This window comes from Capra hircus, chromosome 14 (genome assembly GCF_001704415.2).
Source record: "Capra hircus breed San Clemente chromosome 14, ASM170441v1, whole genome shotgun sequence".
Lineage (NCBI taxonomy): Eukaryota > Metazoa > Chordata > Mammalia > Artiodactyla > Bovidae > Capra > Capra hircus.
The window spans coordinates 90,264,081-90,291,477 of record NC_030821.1 but is presented as its reverse complement, the minus strand read 5'-3'; the positions used below and the strand labels follow the sequence as shown (position 1 = coordinate 90,291,477).

The 27,397-nt window shown below is 43.9% G+C and overlaps 1 protein-coding gene across 1 annotated transcript in view; it reads left to right on the top strand.

Annotated features, from left to right (window-relative positions):
- Window positions 318-27,397, top strand: part of LMBRD1 (LMBR1 domain containing 1) — a 143,759-nt gene continuing 116,679 nt past the window's right edge. The window contains exons 1-2 of the mRNA XM_018058813.1: window positions 318-508; window positions 10,220-10,396. Of these exons, the coding sequence (XP_017914302.1) occupies window positions 431-508; window positions 10,220-10,396 (255 nt within the window). The 5' untranslated portion in view covers window positions 318-430. The remainder of the gene's footprint in view (window positions 509-10,219; window positions 10,397-27,397) is intronic.

Sequence of the window (27,397 nt, the reverse complement as noted above, 5' to 3'; positions counted from 1 at the left end):
TTCCTACAACCTGGAGAGGCCTTCTGCTAATTGAGCGGCTCTTCTGCCAAGGAGACTAGGGAGCTTCTTCCCTTACAATGGCAGTGGAAGCCCCTGAGGCGACTTGCCTCTGTTGACAAACCTGCTGCTTAGCCCATGGGCGCCTGGGCGTTTCCGGACAGCAGCCAGTTACGTGACGCCGCTGGGAGACTACGTCCTTCAGAACCCAGCACCGCCCGCTGCCGGCCGTGCATGACGTCACGGCGCCCCGACGCGCCCCGCCCCCGGCCGCTGTCGCCAGGGGCCGCTCGCAGCGGGTCTCCTAGGCAACCAGCGCTCCGCCCCTTCGCCCCTTTAACCTTTAGGGTGCGCGAGCGCCGCGTCCTGCGCGGGTTCCTCCCTCCCCTTTCTTGTCCCCGCTTCACCGGGGCTGTCCCGGCCGGAAGCGAAGATGGCGGCGGCGGCGGCTGCGGGCGCGGCGTCCGCCGAGCTGGTGATCGGCTGGTGCATCTTCGGCCTCCTTCTCCTGGTAGGGGAGGTGCTTGGCGTGACCCGGGGCCTGGCCGGGGTACGGGGGCGGCCCCGCCGCTGGCAGCCGGGGCCCCGACTTCCTCGTCCCGCCTCTCCCGCTCCGGCGGCCGCCGCGAAGGCGCCGGGTGGGGGCGGGCCGCGGGAGGGGCGCGCCGGCGGCCGGCTGCGGGCTCTGGGTGGTCCCTGGGGCGCAGCCAGTGCCCCGGACTCGGGCCTGAACAGAGGGCCCTGCGCACGGGGGAGCGGGGCGCCGAGAGGACCGGCCCCGGAGGCAGGCAGCTCCCGCCTGCGCGCGTCCCGCGGGCGCCGCGTCGTCGGCTCGCGAGCCGGTTGTGCGCTCGGAGAGGCTCCACCGTGTCCCAGCCTTTAGGGCCGTGGGGTCCGCAGCCTTCTCTCCCCTATTGTATGGTACTGCCTTGGTGACGTGCGTTCTGACGCCGGCTTTCGCCTTCCTTCCTGGTCTTTGATGGCTGAGACACCTGTGCCGCGGAGTTGGGGCCCTGGTTACTTCCAGGGTCAGGGTCTGTGTGCCCACCTCTCTGACTTCATCCCAGCCGCCTGACTCCTGCTTATCCAGGCAGCAAAACGTGGGTCAGGTGGCCTAGCTTTTATTTCCGTGACCCATGTTAAAACCCTTTTAATTGGGAGTTCAGTTTATTTCTCTTCGTTCCCCTCCCCAGTCTCACTTCCCGGTAGTCTTCAGCCCAACCTGTTGTTTCTTCAGTGTCCTGAAGTATTAATGCCACTTGTCAGTAGGGAAACAACAAAATCAAACCAAAAAGAAAAAAAAAAATATCCAGTTTACTTCTTGAAATCAAAATTTGCCTCATTTTACTTTACTTTCTAGATTCTGTTACCGTGTCTGCAATCTGTATAGTATGTTTTTTTCTTGTAAATGTTGCAACAGAAACTGCATCCTTCATGCAGTGTGTGAAAACTTGAAAAGGCTTCTTTTGTAGCCTTTACCACCTGCCCAGAAAGTAATGCCTTTACCTTGGAACATGTTTTTTTCTGCTTGGAGAAAGGGAAAGACCTGAAGTTGGCTTTGGTTTCCACAGCCTGTACTTGGGCTTTTCCAGACTATTGTATTCACTTGACTTTGTAGGGGAACAAAATTTGACACCCCAAAATGTCTCTCTGGCATGGGGATTAGTTTAGACTGGTTATTTGTAAGAAATGGAAGACTCAGGAAATATTTCTTTTTACATCTGCCTTAGCCTCTGGAAGAATTTGGATCAGGGCCCTGTCTCCAAAATAAGTTTTATAACCAGAGATACCTGCAAAGAATGTGGGGTAGGTTTGGTGAGCCTAGAGCTGAGAGAGTCCCTCTGTGTCCTTTTGTCCCTGCCTGGCCCAGCAAAAGTTTGTTTACCAAACTTTAGCTTTCTACTTGCATGTGAAGTGCCTTCCTCCCAGTTCAGGTCCCAAGGCATCACTTCCAGCATCCTCTGTCTATAGCTGAAGGTGGTATTTAAAGTGAGGGCTTTGGCCATTTTGTTAAGTTTTCTTGGGTACTTCCCCTTTACAGTATCAGTTCAGTTCAGTTGCTCAGTTGTGTCTGACTCTTTGGAACCCATGAATTGCAGCACGCCAGGCCTGCCTGTCCATCACCAACTCCTGGAGTTCAACCAAACTCATGTGGTTTGAGTAGGTGATGCCATCCAGCCATCTCAAACTCTGTCATTCCCTTCTCCTCCTGCCCCCAATCCCTCCCAGCATCAGGGTCTTTTCCAATGAGTCAACTCTTCACATGAGGTGGATAAAGTATTGGCGTTGCAGCCTCAGAATCAGTCCTTCCAATGAACACCCAGGACTGGTCTCCTTTAGGAGGGAGTGGTTGGATCTCTTTGCAGTCCAAGGGACTCTCAAGAGTCTTCTCCAACACCACACACTTCAAAAGCATCAATTCTTCGGCGCTCAGCTTTCTTCACAGTCCAACTCTCACATCCATTCACCACCACTGGAAAAACCATAGCCTTGACTAGACGGACCTTTGTTGGCAAACTAGTATCTCTGCTTTTAAATATGCTATCCAGGTTGGTCATAAGTTTTCTTCCAAGGACTAAGTGTCTTTTAATTTCACGGCTGCAGTCACCATCTGCAGTGATTTTGGAACCCCAAAAAATAAAGTCTGACACTGTTTTCACTGTTTCCCCATCTATTTCCCATGAAGTGATGGGACCAGATGCCATGATCTTAGTTTTAAGAATGTTGAGCTTTAAGCCAACTTTTTCACTCTCCACTTTCACTTTCATCAAGAGGCTCTTTAGTTCTTCATTTTCTGCCATAAGGGTGGTGTCATCTGCATATCTGGTTATTCATATTTCTCCCGGCAATCTTGATTCCAGCTTGTGCTTCTTCCAGTCCAGCATTTCTCATGATGTACTCTGCATATAAGTTAAATAAGCAGGGTGACAGTATACAGCCTTGACGTACTCCTTTTCCTATTTGGAACCAGTCTGTTCCATGTCCAGTTCTAACTGTTGCTTCCTGACCTGCATACAGATTTCTCAGGAGACAGATTAGGTGGTCTGGTATTCCCATCTCTTTCAGAATTTTCCTCAGTTTATTGTGATCCACACAGTCAAAGGCTTTGGCATAGTCAATAAAGCAGAAATAGATGTTTTTCTGGAACTCTCTTGCTTTTTCCATGATCCAGTGGATGCTGGCAATTTGATCTCTGGTTCCTCTGCCTTTTCTAAAACCAGCTTGAACATCAGGAAGTTCACGGTTCACGTATTGCTGAACCCTGGTCTGTACAGTATACATGTTATTAAATATTTGATTTTCTCCTGTTGATCTAGCTTGTGTCAATTTAATTGTTAGACCAGGCAAAAGAACTTAAGAAGGAAAAGTAAATTTCTCCCTTCCTGACAGTTTAGAGGAAAACAAAGGAGCACATAACCTGTATCAAAGTTCAGGGAGAATAATTTGGCAATTATCAATGAATAAACATTTCAGATACAGCAGTTATGCTATAAATTGTAGGAGGATGCAAATAAAATGTGACCTTTAAGAGGGCCTGAAGATAGGTGGGAAAATAAGAATTCTTGAAACAGGTCTATTAAGTACTGAAAACCAAAGTATGATTTTAAAATTAAATAGGACTTGAGAGAATAAAGAACAATTTTGGGAGAGTGTGGAATAGAGGCAAAGTTTGGATAGAAAAGGAAGGGAAAGCATTTAAGTTGGTGATATTACAGCAGGAACAAAATAAAATGAAAATAGAATTAAAGGTTTGAAATTAGATGTTTAGAATAGGACTAAATTAGTAATGAGGGCCATTGTTTAATTTTCTGGAAATCCCTTTAGTTTGTGGATTATTAGATGAGAACTGGATTCTCATGTCTGCTTCTGCATCCAACATTTTGAGAGGTTACCATGAGATTTTAGTGATACATAGTTGGAAGCAGAGTATCTTTTAGGTCATTGTGACATTGTTCAGTATAATATTATATCAAAACTTAGTAAGTAGAAGCTGCTTAGAATGAAATATGGGATTTGAAACCCTATCAATGAACTTTTGTTCTTTCCCCTATATGTGGTTTTATAATATGATGCATTTGGTCATTTAGGAAATAACTGGTTCAATGAGCTAAGCAGATCTTCGAAATAACGGATATATTTCATTACATAAATCAAATATCACATCCATCAGTATCACCACTGATCTTGTCAGAAGAAATGTCTCAGAAATAAGTAGTGAGAAATTGCCAAGCTCACAGTCTTGGATACATAGTCATTTGCGCTTTCAAGTGAAAATGTTGTTTCTTGGAAGTAGTGCCTCCTTTGGCTTTCAGCTCTTAACATAGGATGCTTTTCCTGGAGACAGCCATCTCTACTTGAGCACATTCACATTTTCCTCCGTGGATTATTAAAAAAGTCAGGGGCTAAAGTGTCAAATATCAATGTGGAAAGGGCAAATGACATTTTAGTAGTATTGTGAGAACAGTTTTCAAGTTGCAGATCCCCAGAAAGAGTTGTGGGGCTGCCAGGGGTCTGGGGACTTAACACTTTGAGAACTGCTGCCACTTTTTAATTTGTGGATTATTAGATGAGAACTGGATTAAAGATTAGAAGACTGTGTTAAATATTCAGAACACTGAAACTGACAGCTTTATCTTGGGCAAACAGGATGGGCTTCATTTTCTTCTGTCACATAAGGAAAGGTTAGACTTGGCTCCTCCAAGCCTATAATTTAACTGTCCACATTTACTATATTAAATCTGAGCCCTTCACCCTAGTCCTCACCCCCATAGGATTGTCAATAATTTGGCTTACACCATCTCTCAAATTGCATTTCCCATTACTGTTTAAGGTTGAGTCTCCGTTTCTGTAAAGCAAGTTCTTTTTGTTACTCCAAGTGAGGGGATCATCTGGGAACTTGTTAGAAATACAAATATGGGGCCCTAGCCCTGCAGAATCAGAATCTGCAGTTTGACAAGATCTCAAGCGGCATGTGTTCCTTGATTCTCACTCCTGCCTCTGCCCAGGTACTTCTCCACCTTGACTGCTCATTAGACACCTGGGGAGTATTAAAAGCCCTAATGCCCAAACCAGTTAAGTCAGAATCACTTGGGAGGGGTTGGGGACTGCTCTAAATCTTTCCTTATGACTTAGCAGAATTATATATTAGTTTCTTTCATGGGTTCTCTAAAAATGTTATTTCATATGACATTTAATAATAATTGCTGCTCTTTGTTGAGCAGTTGCTAGCCCAGGCACTGTGCTAAAGTCTTTACACTCAGTTCCTATAACCTGCTATGAAAGAAATATTCTTATCTTACAGATGAGGACAGTTGGTTTATTTTATGATGTAGTGTAACTATTGATAGATTTAACCTGAAAACAAAAAGCTCTTTGGGGTCTGTTTTAATAAAGTTTCCCCAAACCCCTAAAAGTTTGGGAACCTCCGGCTTAACTGTTTGCCCAGGTTGCTCTTTTCCTGCTCGACTGCCTGTTATTGGCAAGCTCCTTCCTCTTCAGTAATGCCTGCCGCTTCAAACTTTGTACAAGTGCAGATATTCTTCAAGTCCAGCAAAAAGTTTATTCCGTTTTTTGTCTGAGCTGCTGCTAAGGATAGAAAGGCTCATCTTCCAGTGACTTCCAAAATAATTTGGGGAAAGCTATATTTGTCAATTTAGAAACAAACCCGTGAAATATTAATATAAGTAACATTTTATAAAAGAATATTTTCCAAAACAAAATGAAATTAGTAAATTGTTAAGAATTTGAATAAAGGTCTTTTTCCGTCCTTTTTCCTTCTTCCCTCCCTACATTTCCTTTTATTTCTTTTTCTCCAACATCCATGTTCTGAAGTGCACATTTTTCTTTTCACTTTATTTTTTCCTGCTGTTCTGACACCAGCTGAAATGTTAGTAATGTAAAGAAATTACATGCAACAACTTGGATGGATTTCAGATTCATTAAGTTAACTAAAAGAAGCTGTACTCAAAAGACATACTGTGTAAGTACATTGACATTCTAGAAGAAGCAGAAGCTGTGGGCGCAGATAATAGATAGTGGTTCTCAAGGGCTAGGGAGTGGTGCACTTAGTCACTCCATCATGTCTGACTCTCTGTGAACCTGTGGACTATAGCCCACCAGGCTCCTCTGTCCAAGGGAGTTCTCCAAGCAAGAACACTGGAGTGGGTTGCCATGACCTCCTTCAGGGGATCTTCCCAACCCAGGGATCGAACCCAGATCTTCTGTATTGCAAGCAGATTCTTTACCAACTGAGCCAGAGGGAAGTGGAGAGAGGGGTTAATTATGGAGGGGCAAAGGAGGTTTTTCTGCAGTGATGGAACGGTTCCTTTCTGTTGATTGTGATGGGAGAATTTAGAAACTATAACTAGTTAGGTGGTGTTCCTAGTTCATTTCTGGCTCCTGAAGTATGATACCCAAAAGGGAAATAATGTTACATGAAAAACTAGGTTTGCCTATTGATGAGTGTTGAGCCAGCAGATACAACCAAGCCAAAGATCAGGAGAAGGGAGAACACTGGGGGTCTTTCCTAAGGCAGGAAAAGGCAGTCCTCATCAGCAAGATTGGGGAAGTTTAAAGCTAAGGGTCATACATATTCATGAAAGGGCTTGGGTCTTAGACAGAAACCAAGGAGGGTCAGAAAAGATTAGCATCATCCCTCAGATTCCAGTTGATCTCATAGTTGAACACTTGAGCACAATCTTTGAAACAGACCTGGGAGTGTTTACAACTGATGTACTGTCTTTGCTGTACTTACTTCTCTTGCTTGATAGAGTCGTTTGCTTCTGCATCATTTTGTTCCCTCTAGATCTTTAATTACTGAGATCTGTCCAAGGGCAAGCATTGTGGCCAGGCTTAGATCAGAAAGTAGCTTATGCCAAAAATGGCTTCTTATATGTCAAGAAAGCCATGCCTGGATCTCTTTCTCCAGGGAACCCATACCTTGTCTGCACCAAAACTTAAATCTGTTGAAAAGCGTGAAAGGACAGAACAAAGCTTGTGTCCCAGTGCTTTTATAGAGCTTACTTAAAACCTTGATTCCCAAGTTTGCCTCAGATTGGGATCCTCCGTGCTGATGCCTGGAGAAGCCTGTCTCTGAAAGTGATTTGGGGGAGGCCATAAAGAAATTTTAAGTTTTTACCAAGGGGATTCTAACACAGCCAAGGTTGAGAATCACCCATTTAGGATCTGGCTGCCATCCCCTATGATTGAGTAAAGCAGAGATTCTCAAAGTGTAGTCTCTGGACCAGCATCAGCCTTCCTGGGAACTTGTTACGAATACAGGTTTTCTGGACCCTCTCCAGACCTATTGAATTAGAAATTGCTATAGTGGTCCTCCAGAGAATTCTGATGCCAGAGTAAAGTCCTTTACTACCGGGGTCCAGCCCCAGTGGATCCAGGGTAATTCGAAGCGGGGACGGCGTGGCGAGGAAAAACATATGTATTTAATTAGAAATTTAAAAGAAATTAAGAGGAAATAGTATAATAGGAAATTTAGTGGAGAAAAGAGGCTGAATAACTTGGTTTACGGGGAAAGCCAATAAAACTTCAGGACAAGAAGTTTGCACCATCTACGTTAGGCCACTGGTGCTCATTTGAATAGCGGAGGGTGCCCCTCCTTGGGCTCCCTCTCTCACGGGACTTAGAAGCTAGGGCAAGTAAGTAGACATGGCGAGCCTCCACGCCCTAGATGGGAATTCAGCCAGAAAAAGAGAGAAGGAGAATAGACCACACGGGAGAAACCAGTCTTTCCAGTGACTGGCCCCTCCTCTATTGTCCAGACGGCCTTTTATAAATTTTGTTGTATATAGAGATCAATGGGTAATATAAAATTAAGCAGTGTCAGCAGCCCTGACTCTTATCGAGACCAGGCTTTCTCTCTGCATACCTAGTTGTATACATAAGTCTTAGGTGATTTACATCATCTTCTGGCCAGAAGGCCAATTAACATTTTACAGCCCTTTTCTGATAAGGGTTTGTCAACCAGAAGACTTACTTGTGTTGTTCTTCCAAAGTCTGGTGCCACTCTCAGAAAGCACTAAATAAAGTTACATTCTTATATAGCAAGGATACAACAATTTATAACAAGTAAAAGGAGTACAGTGATTTATAACAAAGAGAAAAGTAATTAACTCAAAAGTCTAGCGTTGCTTGCATCAAAAGTACTATATTCCTTTTTCTATATCCCAATTACATTGATTAATATCATCCTCCAGGTGCCTAAAAGATAAAGAATATGGAAGCTTGGCAGCATTCGTTGCCTCAACAGTGAAAACCCGTCACCAATATAATTTTTAGCTCTTTAGAAAAGGCTCTGTATCTTTAAGATGCTTTAAGCTTTGTGCCTCTCGCAGTTGGGGGGCTGTAAGCAATTCACAAATTGTAAAAAGTCTGGGGGAATCTGTCATGCAAGTTAGGGAGCCATCAGAGGGGTTTGAGCTGAAACATTGCTTTCATATGCAAGAGACTGAAGCCCTAAGTTAACTTTTTCCAGAGAATGTCAGAAGAGTGGAAAAGCACAGTACAATAAGGCAGGCAGACTCTGGTTTCTGGGGGTAGATGTTCAGGAAAACTCAGGGGGAACCCCTGAAGTCAGATCACGCCTTTGCGTTTTGTCGGGCTTCCTTCCTCATGACCTTTGCCATGGGCGGGATTCCTCACTCTGGCTCCTGGCACTTTACTCTGTGTTAATTTCTGGAAGGATGTTGGTGTAATCTGTTGGATTACAGATGTCAACCTCAGTACCTCTGAGTGTGCTTTTTCCCCTGGAAAGGTCCTTGTAATGCACATGCACCCATTTTCAGTGTTCATTCTTCTTTGTGTGTGCTAGTTGCTTAGTCATGCCTGACTCTTTGCAACCCCATAGACTGCAGCCCACCAGGCCCCTCTGTCCATGGGATTCTCCAGGCAAGAACACTGGAGTGGCTTGCCATTTCCTTCTCCAGCAAAAACTATAGAAAGAGAGAAAGTGAAGTCGCTCAGTTGTGTCCGACTCTTTGTGACCCTGTGGACTGCAGCCCACCAGGCTCCTCCATCCATGGCGTTTTCCAGGCAAGAGTAGTGGAGTGAGGTGCCATTGCCTTCTCGTCTTCTTTATTTAATACCCTTTAAAATGTGAATTACAGTATAATCCGTTGATCGCATGGTGATTGTTGACAGTTAACCTTTAGCTGAATGATACTCTTGAACTGTCACAAAGGGACAGAAGTTAATTTCAGTTTGGGTGGTGGTTTGTGATGCTTCTGTGGTAAGAACAGGATAGAATAACTTTTTTTTAAATTAATTAGGTTTTTTTTTATTGAAGGATACTTGCTTTACAGATTTTGTTTTCTGTCAAACCTCAACATGAATCAGCCATTGGTATACATATATCCCCTCCCTTTTGAACCTGCCTCCCATCTCCCTCTCCATCCCACCCCTGTTTGAGTTTCTTAGCCATATAGCAAATTCCCATTGGCAATCTATATGGTAATGTAAGTTTCCATGTTCTCTTTCCATACATCTCACCCTCTCCTCCCTTGCCTTATGTCCACAAATCTATTCTTTATGTCTGTTTCTCCACTGCTGCCCTGTAAGTAAATTCTTCAGTACCATTTTTCTAGATTCCATGTATATGTCTTAGAATATGATATTTATCTTTCTGTTTCTGACTTACTTCACTCTGTATAATAGGTTCTAAGTTCATCCACTTCATTAGAACTGACTCAAAGGCGTTCCTTTTTATGGCTGAGTAATATTCCATTGTGTATATGGATAACAACTTCTTTATCCATTTATCAGTTGATGGACATCTAGGTTGCTCCATGTTCCGGCTGTTGTAAATAGTGCTGCAATGAACAATGGGAAACAACTTTCAGTTACATCTCCTTTAGCTTGGGAAAATGTATAGGGAAAAGTATTCAGAGGTGGTTACAACTGTAATGTGTCAGCCATTAATGGTCATACTGTTTGTGAGGAAATATGTAACTGAGTACTGTTATCAACAACCTTTGCTTGTGTTTTGGTGTCTTGGCACCCCAGTGATGATGTACTGCTTTAATGAACTTGGCTTTGAAAATGATAAATCCTGACTAAGTTTGTAAGGGGTGGGGGACTTCTCCGTGCACATCTGAAAGCATCTTTATTTGACATAAAGTGTCCAACCAGGAACTTTAAAACACATTATAAAATCAGTATTAGAGCATAGATAAGGCAGTAACAAAACGTTTCCTTCTGTCTGTTTCAGGCTATTTTGGCGTTCTGCTGGATATATGTTCGCAAATATCAGAGTCAGCGGGAAAGTGAAGTTGTCTCCACCATAACCGCCATTTTTTCTCTGGCCATTGCACTGATCACATCAGCACTTCTTCCAGTGGATATATTTTTGGTCTCTTACATGAAAAATCAGAATGGTACATTTAAGGTAATTATTTGTCCTTTCATATTCCTGGCAGTTAAGTGTGTAATTAAGTGTGTAGCAGTGCAGGGTGTGTTGTTTTATTGTTGTCTCTGGGAGGCTGAAGATGTGACCACTAATGTGGGACAGACTTTTCACTGATTCCCAACCATCCAAGAAGTCCTTCTGTCAATCAAGACCTTTGCCAAGTGATCACAGTAGATTTTATTTTTGTGCCTTGAGTAGCTCCCTTGAAGTCTGACTGGAATTCCATTATCCAGTTAAGATAATTTAGAAGGACCTTTGTTAGTGGCTGATTATGGTCTTCATCTCTGTGTCATGTTGAAGACCCCGAGTCACTGCGATGCAGGCTGCAGAGGATCAGACCCGAGTTCCAGTCTTGGCTCCTCACTACCTAGTTTGTGTCTTTGGCCAAACTGAACTTTTCTGGACTTCATGTTCCTTATATTTAAAATGCATGGTGTTAGACGAGAAGGCTTCTGAGTTCCTTTTCAACTATTCAGTTATTTATTCAACTTATTTAGTGTAAACTCTGAGATAGAAAGTGTATCTTGTTTGTTTCTAGGTGCCCAGTGTCTGACACGTAGTAGGTACTTAAATATTTGAATGAAATGTTATTTTAATTATCTCAGTAATGCATGGTTCCAAAATAACTTCCTGAATTGGGCCAACAGGACTTAAATAATTTCATAATTTTTTTGAGTTAGGTTTGGCTAGATTCCAATTGCTGTGAAAACTCCATTTTTTTCCTATAGGTTAGTCATTCATTTAGCAAGTATTAATTGAGCTCTTAGTATGTGCTGAATGCTGTAGAGAGATAGTAACTAGTGTCCATAGAGTACTTGGTGTGTCAGACCCTCTCCTAAATGGTTTACATATCTTAATGTCCCAACAACCCAATGAGGTAGATAGTGTTATCTCCGTTTTCATAGAGATAGGCAGGAAGCCAGGGTTCAGAGAGATGACATAACCCATCTCAGGTCTGGGGTTTGACTATGCTGTTACTGGGATTTCCTATATGCAGTGTATAATTATTGTTTAAGCAGGAGAGTGTTTTTTAATTTTTATATTTAGAATATTTGGTTTGTTTAGATTTTGTGGAATTACATTTTCATCTGGAAATTTCTAAAGTATTTTAATGAAATTATGAGCTTTCCCTTAGATCATGTAGTTGTTCTGGGACCACACTTAGTTTAGTAATCACTTTTTAGACACTAGTTTTTTTGTTATATTTATTTATTTTCAATTTGTGAGATTACATTATACTTGTTCAAATAAGACGTTAGGAATTCACCTGCCTAAAGAAACAAAAGTATTTCCCCTTAAGACTTATGACATTTATTCTGTTAAATGCTTCATTAGAGAAGAAAATATTTAGCTGTAGTTAGTGTGCTTATTTTATGTTTGTTAAACCTATTTGAATCCTGAGAAACCTTCATGCAGGTCAAGAAACAACAGTTAAGAACAGAACATGGAACAATGGACTTGTTCAGAATTGGGAAAGGAGTATGACAAGGCCGTATGTATATTGTCACCCTTGCTTATTTAACTTCTATGCAGAATACATTATGTGAAATGCTGGGCTGTGTTATGCTCCGAGCCCGTATCTCTGAACCGACCGAGAGAGCGAGCAAGTCCACCAGGGTAATGCAAGGGCAAGAAGGGAGTTTATCTCTAGCGCGCTAGGGCCCAAGTCTCATCCCACACAAGGGAATCCGACAAGAGCCCTGAACAAAGGAGTATGGCGGCTTATATACAGGCAGTTCTTTGTCTCAGTTACAGGAGTAGCTGGCATTACATGATTGGCCAGGCAGGATGAGCGCATATCCTGTCTCTTTCTGGTAAACATGACTCAGGTCCTAGAGCCCATCGTTTGGTCCCTAACATTCCCCCCTGTCCTTAGATCATATAGAGGACTCTTCCTCTCGGTCTTGAGACACAGTTTGATATTGTTGTCGAAGCACAAACAGCTGTACAGTATTTATGCGTTTTTTACAGAGGCTACAAGTCTATCGATAGTACATGGGCCAAAGGTAAGCATTAGTAAAAGTATTAGCAGGGGTCTCAGCAAGGTGGAGATTAGGGTGGTCAACCAAGGGGATTGTTGAAACCAAGACTCAAACCATCTTTGTTGAGCCTCACGTTTTCGTTTATGTTGGGCTAGTCCCTCTCTTCTTTTGGCCATAGATTTTTTAACTATTTTTGTGTGATCAGCATAAAAACAACACTTTTTTTTTAGGGCAGCACAGAGTCCCCCCTGAATCTCCCCACAGATCTTTTAGTTATGTCTGGGCGCACCTGGACATGCCCAGAATGCATGATTTTTGAGCTTGCCCCTCTTTTAGCGTATATTTATCACCGGCTTAAGGTCAAAGTATAAGTCTGGCCACCAAGTATTTGGTGGATGTATTGCGGTGGTGGAGTTAAGCATTTCACGTGTTAGTCCATTTTGCAGTTTTCAGGTGATTTTGACGGGTTGGTGCAGGTTCACGCTGGCAGCTTTGGAGCAGAGTAACATGGTCATCCATAAGATGGTCTAGACGAGTTGTCTTGGTCTTGTCGATGACGCCGGAGCTTTAGCCTCGGGGTTGGATGGGTGTAGAGACGCTTTTTATTTTTTTAGCGTCTCCTTGTTTTGCTGAAGTAGCTGGGCGTATGTGGTTGCAATGTACCCAAGGCCCGATACCGTCGACCTTTAGGGCAATTGGGTGGTAAGAAGAACAACATAAGGACCCTTTTATTTGGGTTTTAGTGCCTTGGTTTGGTGCCTTTTGACCCATACCCAATCTTTTGGGCCAATGTCATGTGAGGGAATAGTTTTTTTATTTTGACCCACATGCATTTTTTGGAGCAGTTTTTAGACATGAGAGTGCACCTTGCTTAAGGCCATCAAGGCCTCTTAGAATTGTCCCAACGTGGGAGGCGGTAGTTTTTTTCCTTTAAATATTGGACATACAGGTGGAGGTCTCCCATACAGAATTTTAAATGGGGTCAGATTAAGTTGATAAGGAGTATTACACGCACGGAAGAGGGCGAAGGGAAGGAGGGTCACCCAGTCCTTGCCAGTCTCTATAGCCAATTTAGTTGAAGTTTTTTTTAGAGTCTGATTTATTTTTTTTATTTGCCCTGAGCTCTGTGGACTGTATTTACAATGTAACTTTTATTTAGTCCCCAGGGCTAGGGCAAGGCTCTGAACTATTTGACTCACAAAAGCAGGTCTATTATCAGAGCCGATGGTCACTGGCAGGCCAAACCTGGGAACTTTTTTTAAATTTTTTTTTGTCACTATCATCGCGGTTTTTTCCTTTGTACGAAAAGCTTTTACCCACCCTGAGAAGGTATTCACCAACACTAACAAGTACCGGTAACCATATTTGCCTGGCCTTACCTCGGTGAAATCTGTTTTTCAGTGTTGCCCTGGTCCTTTTCCCCTATACCTCAGTCCTGCATGTTGTCCTTTTCTTGGCCTCATCTGTTGACACGCCTTACAAGCATGCACTATGTTCTCTACAGTTGTCTGGTGCCGGGGAAATCGCAGGCGCGCAGTTTGAAAGAGCATCAGAGTCTTCTTTTCTCCCAGATGAGTAGACAAGTGCAAATGCTCACATAGTTGCCGTCCCAACTGAGCAGGGAGTATCGAGTAGCCATCTGAGTCTCGGTACCATCTATCTTTACTTTTTTGAAGGTTGGTGTGTTTTTGGATCTAAGCAAGGTCTGTGGATGAATACTCAGGGGTTGGGGGCAGAGTTTCCATACCTGGAGGTGGAAGTCCGATCGCCAACACAGGGGTGATGAAATCTTTCTCAGCTACTTTTTGAGCTGCCAGGTCTGTGGCACAATTTCCTCGTGCCGTGGGGCTGTCACCCTTTTGATGTCTAGGTATGTGTACTATTGACACAGCCCGAGGCATCTGTACAGCCTCTAAAAGTCTACGGATTTTAGGCAAGTTTTTAATTTTTTTTTTAGCTGTCAAAAACCCCCGTTTCTGATATATCGGGCCCTGGATGTGTACCATGCCAAAAGCATAGCGACTGTCAGTGAAAATAGTTATTTATTTTTATTTTTTGGCTCTCTCTAATGCTTGAATCAGGGCAATTAACTCTGCCTTTTGTGCTGAGGTATCCGGGGGAAGGGCCTCTGCCCATATCGTCTGTCCAGAGTCATCTACTACTGTGGCTCCCGCCCGTCTCTGTCCATCTTTCACATAACTGCTGCCATCTGTGAACCATTTTAGCTCACTGTTATCCAGTGGAGTATCGGTTAAGTCCTTTTGCATTGCTGTTACCCCAGCCAGTATCTCATCACAATCATGGAGGGGGCTATTTTTCTCTGGATTGGGCAAAAGAGTGGCCGGATTTAGAGTGTAGGGCGTTTGGAAATGAATCCGTGGGGTGTCAAGTAGCAAGGCCTGGTAGTATGTCAAGCGGGCATTAGAAATGTATTTACCTGGGATTTGCTTTAAAACTCTCTCTATGGCATGAGGAGTGTAGACCAAGAGTCTCTGTCCATAAGTCAGTTTATCAGCATCGTGGACTAAGAGCATGGTGGCCATGATGATACGGAGGCAAGGTGGCCATCCGGCTGCCACTGGGTCCAGTCTCTTGGAAAGGTAAGCTACAGGTCGCTTCCGTGGTCCCCATCTCTGTGTTAGTACCCCTTTTTTTATCCCCCGCTTTTCATCTACAAATAATTGGAAAGGCTTAGATGGATCAGGGAGGGCAAGGGCAGGAGCTTTTAGCAAGGCTTGCCTGAGCTCTTGGAAGGCCTCTTTTATTGGCTCAGTCCATTTTTAGTCCCTGTTTTTTTTGGTCCCTTTATATAGGGGCCTGGCCTTTTCTGCAAACCCCAAGATCTATAACTGGCAATATCCCACAGTTCTCAGAAATTTTTTCACTTGTCTAGGGTTAGCCGGCTCAGGGATCTGGAGGATGGTTTTTTTATAGCCTGTGTTAGCCACCTCTGGCCCTGTTTTATCTTATAACCAAGGTATGTAACCTCTTGCTTGGCAATCTGGGCCTTTTTGGCACTTGCCCTGTAACCTAGAGTCCCCAAGGTTTGGAGGAGGTCACCTGTTGCCTCTTGGCACTCTTTTTTTGTTGCTGCTGCCAGCATAAGGTCATCAACATATTGTAATAAAACAATGGTAGGGTATTCAACCAGATACTCATGGAGGTCTTTGTCCAGGGCCTCATTAAATAACGTGGGCGAGTTTTTGAAACCCTGTGGTAAGCGAGTCCATGTCAGCTGCACAGGGGTCTGACCACCGTCTTTTTGCCATTCGAAGGCAAAGATTTCTTGGCTTACGGGGGCAAGAGGCAAACTGAAAAAGGCATCTTTTAAATCTAAAACAGTGTACCAAATGTAGTTTGGAGGCAAGTTGCTTAGCAATGTATAAGGGTTAGGAACCATAGGATGAATATCATTCACCCGTTTGTTGACTTCTCGTAGATCTTGAACCGGTCTAAAATCAATTCCCCCAGGCTTTTTCACAGGCAACAGGGGAGTGTTCTATGGGGACCGGCAACTTTTTCAGGACCCCAACGTCTATGAGGTGTTGTATATGAGGAGTAATTTTTTTGTTGAGCCTCTTGACTCATGGGATACTGTCGTACCCTCACCGGGGAAGCACTGGCTTTCAGTTTCACAATGATAGGGGGCCTCTGTTTGGCTAGTCTCATTTTTGTTGTTTTAGCCCAGGCCTGAGGGTATCTTTGAAACCCTGGTTGTACTTTGGGGCTTATTGTCGCTGGGGCCTCTGGCAAGTAGAGTCTGTATTTATCTTTTAATGCCAGAGACAGGACCTGAAGAGGATACCCGGTCCCATCTAGAACCGACACTTGTCCGTGGTTGAAATGAATTTGGCATTTATTTTAGACAGTAAATCCCTTTCGAACAAGGGCGCTGGACACTCAGGTATCACCAGAAAAGAATGGGTCACCTGGTGGGCCCCTAAGTTTACTTGTCATTTTGTAGTCCATCCATATCGTTTAGTCTCGGTTGCTCCCTGCACCCAGCTATTTTTTTTAGACATAGGTCCATCTTTTTGGCTTAAGACTGAGTATTGGGCTCCCGTGTCCACCATGAAGCCAACCAGTTTTTCCTTCACATTTATAGTTACCCAGGACTTGGGGAGGGGCTTCGAGCCCTGACCCCCCTAGTCGCTATCCTCACCCACGTAGAGGATATGACTGTCTAGGGAGGGAGTCTCGTTTTGGGGGTTTTTGGGCCCCTTTTTTAGATTTTCTTGGGGGGGCATTTATTTTTTTAATGTCTAAACTCTTTACAAAACGCACATTGGTTTTTTTTTTTTAACCTTACGCCTTGTCGTTTTTTTTTTAGTTTTTGAGTCTAATTTTTTTTTTTTTTTGGAACCTGTTTTTGTTTTTAACCCCAGCAAAAAATATTTGGGCCAGCTCTTTTTGATTTTTATGTTTTTTTTTAGTTCTAAATTTTTTTTTTTTTTAATGTGGTCTTCTCTCTCTTTTGGGGTCTCTCTATGATTAAAAACTTTCTCGGCTGTCTTCACTAGATCTTGCAAGGATTGCTTACTTAACCTCTGTATCTTTTGTAACTTTTTTTTAATATCGGGGGCTGCTTGATTTATAAATGTTAACATAACTGCCGCTCGTGACTCATCTGCCTGTGGGTTCTAAGGGGTATACTGTCTAAAAGCTTTTATTATCTTTTTTAGGAAGGCTGCTGGGCTCTCATTTGGCTCTTGTCTCACTGAATTTATTTTGGCCAAATTAGTTGGCTTTTTGGCGGCCCCTCTAAGGCCAGCCATGAGAGTCTGACGGTACACTCGGAGATGCTTCCTACCTTTAGCGCGTTTGAAGTCCCAGTTGGGTCGCACCAGGGGGAACCCCTCTTCAATGAGGTTAGGCTGTATTGTGGGCCTCCCATCCACCCCTGGCACATTTTTTCGGGCTTTTGACAGGATCTGTTTGCGCTGTGTAGTAAAAAGTACCTGTAACAGTTGCTGACAATCATCTCAAGTGGCATTGTGAGTAAACAGGATAGACTCTAAAAGATCAATAAGACCCTGTGGTTTTTCAGAGAAGGAAGGAGTCTGGGTTTTCTAATTGTACAGATCACTAGTGGAGAAGGGCCAATACTGATATGTCTGTTCTCCACCCTCTCTGGCTGGCCCCGCCTGAACTGGAAACGCATGAACAGTGGAGGAGGGAACCTCCGGGTCTTTTTTCGCTACGCCGGCCATTTTTTTTTGCCTTTTTCCAAATTCCCTAGGCGGGGCCCCTTTTTTTGGGAGGAGCTGAAGGCTTGGTTCTCTTTCTGGCTTTTCCCGATGAAACCTGTGGAACCTGTGGAAGCAAGGGCGGGGAAGAGGGAAGGGACGTGAGGGGCTGAAAAACAAAAGGTTTTAGCCAGGCCAGGGGGTTTTCCACCAGGTCCTGTCAGACCAAAATGTATGGAGTTTGGTCTGGCTGGGTGTCCCAAAGGGTAGGGGGCGAGCACCTTCTCTCTGACCACTCGAATAGTAGGCAGGCTGAAGGTGCCTTTTTGTGGCCAGCTGACATCAAAAGCAGGCCACTCGGCAGAACAAAAAGTTACTAACTTGCTTTTTTCACCAGCAATGATAGATTTTGTGCTCTAGACTTGAAATCAGAGAAGTGGAGATAAAAGAGTAGAAGTTGTTTGTCCCATGATCACAGAAAAGTACACTGGGAGCCAACAGAGCACACAAAGAGCAACACAGACACCACGAATAGACAAACAGATAACAAACGCAAGGTGGCCACCGACAATGCACTCAATCTTACCTGCAAGATGTTCACAGAGCCAGCCGTCTCCCCAGCATGAAACCGGGCCCCGGCCTTACGCTGGACTTTATCTAGTAACCAGAGCCATCCGCCTCCCCAGCACGAGACTGGGCCCCGGCCTTACGCTGGACTTGCCTCTGCACTTTACACCCAGATGCCTCCCCAGTACGATACCGGGCCCCGGACTTAATCTGGGCTTTTGCAACATTAGCACCGGTGCTCAGAGCTCTTATCTCCTAATGAGGTTATTCCCTTTTACTAGGAGAGTTGTCCTCTCTGGCGGGACAGAGATCCCGGACGAGCCCCCAAATGTTATGCTCCGAGCCCGTATCTCCAAACCGACCGAGAGAGCAAGTCCACCATGGTAATGCAAGGGCAAGAAGGGAGTTTATCTCTAGCGTGCTAGGGCCCAAGTCTCATCCCACACAAGGGAATCCTACAAGAGCCCCGAACAAAGGAGTATGGCGGCTTATATACAGGCAGTTCTTTGTCTTAGTTACAGGAGTAGCTGGCGTTATATGATTGGCCAGGCAGGATGAGCGCATATCCTGTCTCTTTCTGGTAAACATGACGCAGGTCCTAGAGCCCGTCGTTTGGTCCCTAACAGGCTGGATGAACCACAAGGTGGAATAAAGATTGCCAGGAGAAATATCAACAACTTCAGATAATGCAGATGATATCACTCTAATGGCAGAAAGTGAAGAGGAACTAAAGAGCCTCTTATGAGGGTGAAAGAAGAAAGTGAACAAAATGGCTTAAAACTCAACATTCAAAAAACTAAGATCATGGCATCCAGTCTCGTCACTTCTTGGCAAATAGATGGGGGAAAAAGTGAAAATAGTGACAGATTTTATTTTCTTGGGCCCCAAAATCAATTTGGATGGTGATGCAGCCATAAAATTAAAAGATGCTTGCTCCTTGGAAGGACAAAGCTAGACAGCGTATTAAAAGCAGAGAGATCACTTTTGACAAAGGTCTATCATCAAAGCTATGGTTTTTCTAGTAGTTATGTACAGATATGAGAGTTGGACCATGAAGAAATCTGAGTACTAAATAAGTGACAGTTTCAAATTATGGTGTTGGAGAAGACTCTTGAGAGTCCTTTGGACAGCAAGGAGATCAAACTAGTCAATCCTAAAGAAAATCAACCCTGAGTATTTATTGGGAGGACTGATGATGCTGATACTGAAGCTCCAGTACTGTGGCCAGTTGATGTGAAGAGTCAACTTATTGGAAAAGACCCTGATACTGGAAAAGATTGAAGGCAAAAGGAGGGGGTGACAGAGGATGAGATGGTTAGACAGTATCACTGACCTCAGTGGGCATGAGTTTGAGCAAACTCTGGGAGAGAGAGAAGGACAGGGAAGCCAGTGCTGCAGTTCATGGAGTCGCAAAGAGTCAGACATGACTTAGTGACTAAACAACAACAAAAATTTAAATGCGGCACCAGTAATTACACGGGAAAATTTCCATGTTAAGATTTTTCCTCTCTTTTTTAAAAACTTTTTCATTATCGAGGGATTCATTCAGCAATTGTGTGGCCTTTGTCATAGCTTACGGTGAATGGTGTTGGATTCGTGATCTCCAAAGAAGACGTAGCTTCGGGACCAGGAACCAGGCTTGATCACTCAAGAGTTTTTGTGCAGCAGAGTTTTATTAAAGTATAAAAAGGGACAGAGAAAGCTTCTGACACAGACCTCAGAAGGGGGATGAGAGTGCCCCCCCTCACTAGTGTTAGCAAGGGAGTTATATACTTTTTTAATTGGTTATTACAATAAAAAGAATGTTTCAAGGTGGTAAAGATCTTACTAGATCCACTCCTATAACTTATATTCTAAGATAACAGGATTAGCCAGAAGGTTTTCAGGAAGGAGAAACTGTCCTCAAGCAGGATACATTGTTTTATAATCCTTGGTACAGAGTTTCAAGTGAGTTGTTTGTTATGTAAGCATCAGTTCTGGGCTTAAAGAAAGAAATGTTTTATGTGACTGAGGAATGTAGACAAAAAAAGATGTTTGTCCTTTCCTCCTCCTTGAGAATTCCAGACCCCCTATTTCCACTTTGAGATCCCTAGACTCCTTTCTCCTCCTCGGGGACCCCAGACTTGTTATCAGCCTGCCTAGGAATTCCCTCCTTTCATTCCCTCGTTTTCTTTTAGGAGAATTATGTTGCCAAGGGAAAGGGGCGTTGTTTTCATTGCATAACTACTTCCTGCTGTTGAGGGGCATAATCCCTAAATTGTTGAAGCAACATATTCTGCTAAACCCTCATATGGAGGGTCTCTGATCCAAGGGCCTCAAGTAATAGTTGGAAGAGGCTGTGCCACTCATAGGAGCCTGGACAACCATTTGTAACTTAAAAGCTTTCAGACGGTTAGAAACAAACCACATTTTACAGTTACAGATGTAAGGCAAAATAGTCATTAAACCAAGTTAAAACCTAATCAAAATTAATGTTACATTATGTCCATAGTTAAGGTTCAGTTCAGTTCAGTTCAGTCGCTCAGTCATGTCCGACTCTTTGTGACCCTGTGAATCGCAGCACGCCAGGCTTCCCTGTCCATCACCAACTCACGAGTTCACTCAGACTCGCGCCCATTGAGTCAGTGATGCCATCCAGCCATCTCATCCTCGGTCGTCCCTTTCTCCTGCCCCCAATCCCTCCCAGCATCAAAGTCTTTTCCAGTGAGTCAGCTCTTCTCATGAAGTGGCCAAAGTACTGGAGTTTCAGCTTTAGCATCATTTCTTCCAAAGAAATCCCAGGGCTGATCTCCTTCAGAATGGACTGGTTGGATCTCCTTGCAGTCCAAGGGACTCTCAAGAGTCTTCTCCAACACCACAGTTCAAAAGCATTAGTTCTTTGGTGCTCAGCCTTCTTCACAGTCCAACTCTCACATCCATACATGACTACTGGAAAAACCATAGCCTTGACTAGACGGATCTTAGTCGGCAGAGTAATGTCTCTACTTTTGAATATGCTATCTAGCTTGCTCATAACTTTTCTTCCAAGGAGTTAGCGTCTTTTAATTTCATGGCTGCAGTCACCATCTGCAGTGATTTTAGAGCCCCCCAAAATAAAGTACAATATGTTATACCAGTCCATCTTAGGATTGCCGGTTGTCATCACAGAGTTGAAGAAAGTCTTTTCCTTGAAGTAGAGAAACCCACCATGGGAAATCTTTAATTGATGAGAAGGGGGAGTGCTCCACAGAGCCAGCAATTTTGATTTCAGCATTATGGAATGCAGTGTAGGAATGAGCCCAGGACAGGAACGTGTTGTCTTGAGGGTCAAATAGCAGACTCAGGACTTTTGGAGTCAGCAGAAGCAAGCCCACATAGATTCTCAGACCCATGTCCGTTCCTGGCTCAAACACTGGCCTGTTTGACTCAAAGGCTGGATCAGTAGTTAACCTCCCAGTAATATCTGTTGAAAAGGCTGAAAGCTGAGTCAGATAGTTAGTTCTAAGGCTTTAGGATCTATGACAATATCTGTGTGCAAAACCAGTCTGTCATTGAGGTAATCCCATTTTTGAGGGGCAGGTCATACCCTCATTATCAAAGGTATGGGTAAAACTAAACCAACTGTCTTGTGTTTCCTGAGTTAGTTTACCAAGATGCCTCTTAATAATGTCATTAGTCTTTTCAACCTTTCCTGAAGATTAGGGTCTCCGGGAACAGTGTAAGTGATGCTCTGTTCCTAGAGCTTTTCATACTCCTTGAGTTACAGCAGCTTTAAAGATAGAGTCATCGTTGCTCTGAACTTTAGAGTCTAAGATCCTACTTACATCATGAGAAGTCAGTACAATAAGATTTCGCCCATTAGTAAACTTAGGAGCTTTAGGCATTAGCAAAACAGTAGTAGCAATTACCCTTAAGCAGTGTGGCCGTAGCCTTTTTGCAGTGACAAACTAAACTCAGATTCTGTGGGCAAACTCAAAGCGGGAGCCTGCAAGAGAGCAGTTTGAAGAGCCTTGAAAGCCCTTTGAGTCTCTGAGGACCAAACCAGCTCGTCGGTTTGGGCCTGCTGAGTCTCAGTTAGAAGTGTATGTAAAGGCTGGCTAAGTTCCCCATAACGCAGAATCCAAATGGGGCAATAGCCTATAATGCCCCCAAATCCTCTCAATCATCTTAAAGTCATAGGCAGAGGATGATTTAGTATAGATTCAATTCTAGAAAGCAAACTTCAGATCAATGACTGAAAAATATTTGGTTCAGTCAGAGATTTCAGACAATGAAGTATAGGGATTAGGCACTTACTATGTGTATATCTTGAACAAGTCTCCATTTATCATTTAACTTTCCCTTACACTCAAGATAGGAGTGCTGCATGGACTGTTACAGGGGATTAATAGTCCTTGTTCCTCTAAATTTTCAGTGATGAGTTTTAATCCTTCCTTAACCTCAGGTTTTAATGGATACTGCTTTTGATTTGGAAATAGGTGAGGGTCTTTGATAGCGACAGGAACAGCATTTTGTGCTTGACCCACAGTTTTTCCATCAGCCCACACTTCAGGATTTACGTTTTCTTCAGTTATAAGAGCAGGTTCCATATTCATGAAATCAGAAGCCTGGACCTTGTTCAGTATATCCCTCCCCAGAAGGGGTGGGGGAAGCTCTGGCACAATCAGAAACATGTGAGAAAATAGCGCAGAGGCCCAGTTTCAGCTTAAAGGATGACTGAAATAATAGCGTTTGGCTCGTCCAGACAGCCCCATTATGGTAGTGGATTAGGAGGAAAGTGGACCAGGGGCTTTAGTGAGCAGAAAGTTGCCCCAGTGTCCAAAAGAGATCGATGGGTTGGCCCCCACAGTTATTAATACCTGGGGTTCCTCAGGTGTAATTAGGACGGGAGCTTATGTGGGACCCCTGGGCACCTTCAGTCCCGATCGTCTTGAGAGTCGGACCCCTGAAACCTGTGCCTCTGGGGCAGTCTCTCCTCCAGTGTGGTCCCTTGCAGACCAGACATGGAGCTGGGGTGGCTTAGAGGCCTGACGGCAATCCCGCTTGAGGTGCCCCTCCTTTCCACAGTAATAGCAAGCCCATCCCTTTTCACCTGGGTGCCTCTGGGCATTCCTCTCAGGCAGGTCTCACAGTCATGCTGGGGCTTCAGTCTTTCCCTGGTGTTTTTTTGTTTTTGTTTTTTTTTGCCTCGTATTTTCCTCATATTCTCTACCATAATATACCATCTGAGCCAGCTGCAACAGTTTAAAATTTTTAAAGACTGATGTGGTCCAAAAGTCTGTTTTTGTAACTTATGGTGGATCTCTGGAGCTGAATGAGTGATAAATCTTTTAAGATCATTCCTCCCTCTGCACTTTCAGGATCAATGTCAGTGAACTTGTGGAGAGCCTCCCATACTCTATCTGGGAATGACTAGCAGTTTCCTTGTTTCCCTGTTCTATGTCAGCCAGCTTAGCATAGTTTAGTCTTAGTGTGCACTTGCTTGAGTCCTTGAAGGTTACCTCTTGCAAAGACTCTGATCCTACCTTCCTTTAGCCGTGTTATAGCCTCAGTCTGGCACGGTTATGGGGAACTGCTTGACTCCCAGTAGGGAGGACGGCTATTTCATGTTTGCTTTTCCCCCTTGTCTCATGTTCAAGCCGTTTATCTCCAAAAGCAGTAGCTTCCCCCAGAACTTGAGCTCTTAAGTCAGGAGTCAACGTCTCTCCTAAGACATACCCTCTAAGTAGTCTCGACCACACTGGGACTGTTTGAAATTCTACCTAGACTGAGCAGACCCTCCTGGAAGGGTGCCCTGATCCTCAGCCTTGAGACTTGAGCATAGTTCAGTTGGGAGCCCCAGATACAGGGGCAAAGCAGGAGGACAGGAGGGAGCTGAAGGTTTCACACCCAAGTCTGCACCCTTAGGACATAAGTCTGGCATGTCTTGAGAGAGACAAAGGGCAACACTTATGGCACTTCTGCCCATTTATCTTGTTTTCTACGAAACTGTTCTAGTTGTAAAACAGTATCGTAATTGAGAGACCTTTTAACAGGCCAGCGTTTCCCCATTTTCTAAAGCATACTATGGCTATTCAGTATCGCAGAAGATCAGGCATCTCTTTAAACTCTGGGTATCAAACTTGTCCCAGTTTCTTAAAATACATTGTAAAAGAGTGGTTCTGGAACGGTTAGCTCCCATCTGTGAGAGAGGAAAAAAGTGGTATCCACAGCCATGGCTTCTTTCCACCAGAAGTGTCTCTTCCTGCTCTAGATGGGGGTGTAGACAGACTCTCCACCAAAGTTTTCCTTTCCTGGTCGGACTTAGTCTGTACCTTACCAACGCAGACATCTTACTCGTCCCTCCTGGGTGTACCACCGAGGTGGGGTGGAGGTGCCTCAGGGGTAGGCCTGATAGCATCCCAGACTGATTTCCAGTTTCTTACCACCAAGACATTTGTTTGACTTGCCAGAGTAGTTTCCGGAATGTTCCCAAGCTACTAGTACCAGGGGAAGCCTCTGTCTTACGTGTGCCCAGGCACATTCCTGAGTACAGTGCTGACCGCAGTAAAAGCAGTGAGTCATAAAGGGATGAACAACATCCAGGATGTCCCTCCTGAGTGTCACCATGCCAGCATGTGTGATAGCAAAAGGGTCAGCCAGCGAGGAAAAAGTGGTTTTTGCCCTCAAGCCACTAGGGCTAATCCTTCCAGTTCATGTCCACAGATTCCGCAGAAGGAGTATCTAGGGAGTTGAGACAAAAGTCATCAGAGAGCCTTCTCTGGTCTGCAAAGAGCTGATGCTACCAGAAGAAGCCCATTGTAATTCCAGTCTAACCACATTTTGCAATTCCCGATCTGTGTCCTCGAAAGCCTCATGGTCACCAGCAGGGCTTCCCTCCACATAGATAGGAGACACAGCCATGACAGAGACTCACTTTAAGGTCGCTGGCTCCTGAGGCCGGCAGCCGAGAGAGTGCCCTCTAGACTGAGAGATGTTCCTGGATCTGGAGCTCCACCTCGCTCCCAAACGTGCTCTTGAAACTTTCGGCTCCTAGCAGGGCTAGGCGCTTCCATACTTGGGGTCTAGTAAAAGTACATAGTAACAGTATGGATCACAAGTCCCTTGAAAGTCTATGATCAGACAGATTATGTTAGTAGCTCTAATTCCCCACACACTTAGGAAATGGTCAAAGAGACCATGAAAAGGTGACTGAGAAGGGAAAGTTGTATCCACATGCTTCGCCCATTTCTGCCTGCTCCACTCGCAGGGACGTTGGGTGTTTCTTGGTATTGGCAGGTCAATATAAATATAAACCCCTGATAAGATTCCCCTTTTGGGGGCTGCCTTCAGTCATTACGAGACCGTGAAACTGCAGACCAGGGCTCAATGCTTGCTTCATGCAGGGCGTATCATCCATTCACACAAGCACGCTGTAGAGTTAGTAAAGCAGAAAACTTGTTTACTGAGAAAGCAGAGAGACAGCTCTCAGTGTTCTTACCTTGGCCTGAAGATCCCGGACCAGCCCCCAAGGTGATGGCTTATGGTGAACAGTGTTGGATTCATGATCTCCGAAGATTTAGCTTCGGGACCAGGGACCAGGCTTAATCACTCAAGAGCTTTTGTGTTGCAGAGTTTTATTAAGGTATGAAAAGGGACAGAGAAAGGTTCTGACACAGACCTCAGAAGGGGGATGAGAGTGCCCCCCTCACTAGTGTTAGCAAGGGAGCTGTATGTTTTTAATTAGTTATTACGAGAAGTCAAAAGAATGTCCAAGGTTGTAAAGATCTTACTAGACCCGCTCCCACAATTTACATTTTAAGATAACAGGATTAGCCAGAAGGTTTTTAGGAAGGAGAAACTGTCCTCAAGCAGGATACATTGTTGTTCCATAATTCTTAGTACAGAGTTTAAACTGAGTTGTTTGTTGTGTAATCATTAGTTCTGGGCTTAAAGAAAAAAAAGTGCTTTATGTGACTAAGACTAAGAAATGTAGAGGAAAAAAAAGATGTTTGTCCTTTCTTCCTCTTTGAGAATTCCAGACCCCTATTTCCGCTTTGAGAGCCCTAGACCCCTTTCTCCTCCTCAGGGACCCTAGACTTCTTATCAACCTGCCTAGGAATTGACTCATTTGTTTCTACTTTTTATTTACTTATTAATAGTTGTCTCTGTCTAGTTATGTTTATTTTTAGCCAGCCAAAAGCTTAGATAATATACCAGTTTTTCCCCAAAACTTTGATCTATATCTATATTGATGTTTTAAAATATTCTTTGTTTCCCTTTTTGTCTTTTCTTTTTTTTGAAGCACTGGCTGGGGCACTAGTGAATTTCCTGAGTTGTCATTTGAAGCTGGCCTGTGCTAATAGTTAAACAAGAACTGAAGAGACTTTCAAAGAACTATGTCTGGTAAACTGTAAAGAGTATTTTCTCTAAAGAATTATCAATGAATTCTCTTGAGATGCTTAGAAAAAGACAAGAATATTTAAACATTAGTATTTAAGAACTAGATTCAGACTTCGTACCGTAGCTGTGGATTTAGGTGTCTCAGGGTAGAAGTGTGCCACGGCATCTTTAATCTCTTTCATCCTTATTAAAATGTGCAGGTTGTTGTTTTCTATGATGAATTATGTTGTGGCTTAAGTTTTATAAAGTGTATTTCTTATTCCTAAATGAATAAGTCTGTCATCTGAGTTTCTCAGTTTCCACCTTGGATGTTGAAGCCTCTAAACTGATTAGGAACCTGCTTATCAGGTACAGTAGTTTGGAAACTCTAGATGTCAAGGACTGCTGACATTGGGCTTAGGAGCTGAGGATACTAGGCAGGCAATCAACTATGCTTTCTCTGTTTTGTCTACTTTACCTTCCTAGTTATTTCGGCCTTCCTTTGGTCAAGGGTATATTGTGATAATGTCTGAAGTGTTTCCATTGACCTGTTTTTCAGCTCCTGGCACTATGAATGTTTTTTGCCAGATAATTTCATTGTTTCTAGTTTTTCCGTGCAGTAATTAACTTCACAGATTAAAAAAAAAGCAACAACACAAAACTGTAAAGAATAGCTGATAGTGGTCTATTACAGTGCCTTGTGTAGTTGGCCAGTAACTTTGGCTCATGAAACATACAAAGTGTGCATGCTCAGTCACGTCCGACTCTTTGTGACCTCATGGACTTGGCCCTCCAGAATCCTCTGTACATGGACTTCTCCAGGCAAGAATAGTGGAGTGGGTTGCCATTTCCTCCTCTTCCTTCCCAACCCAGGGATCAAACCCACATCTCCTGTGTTTCCTGCA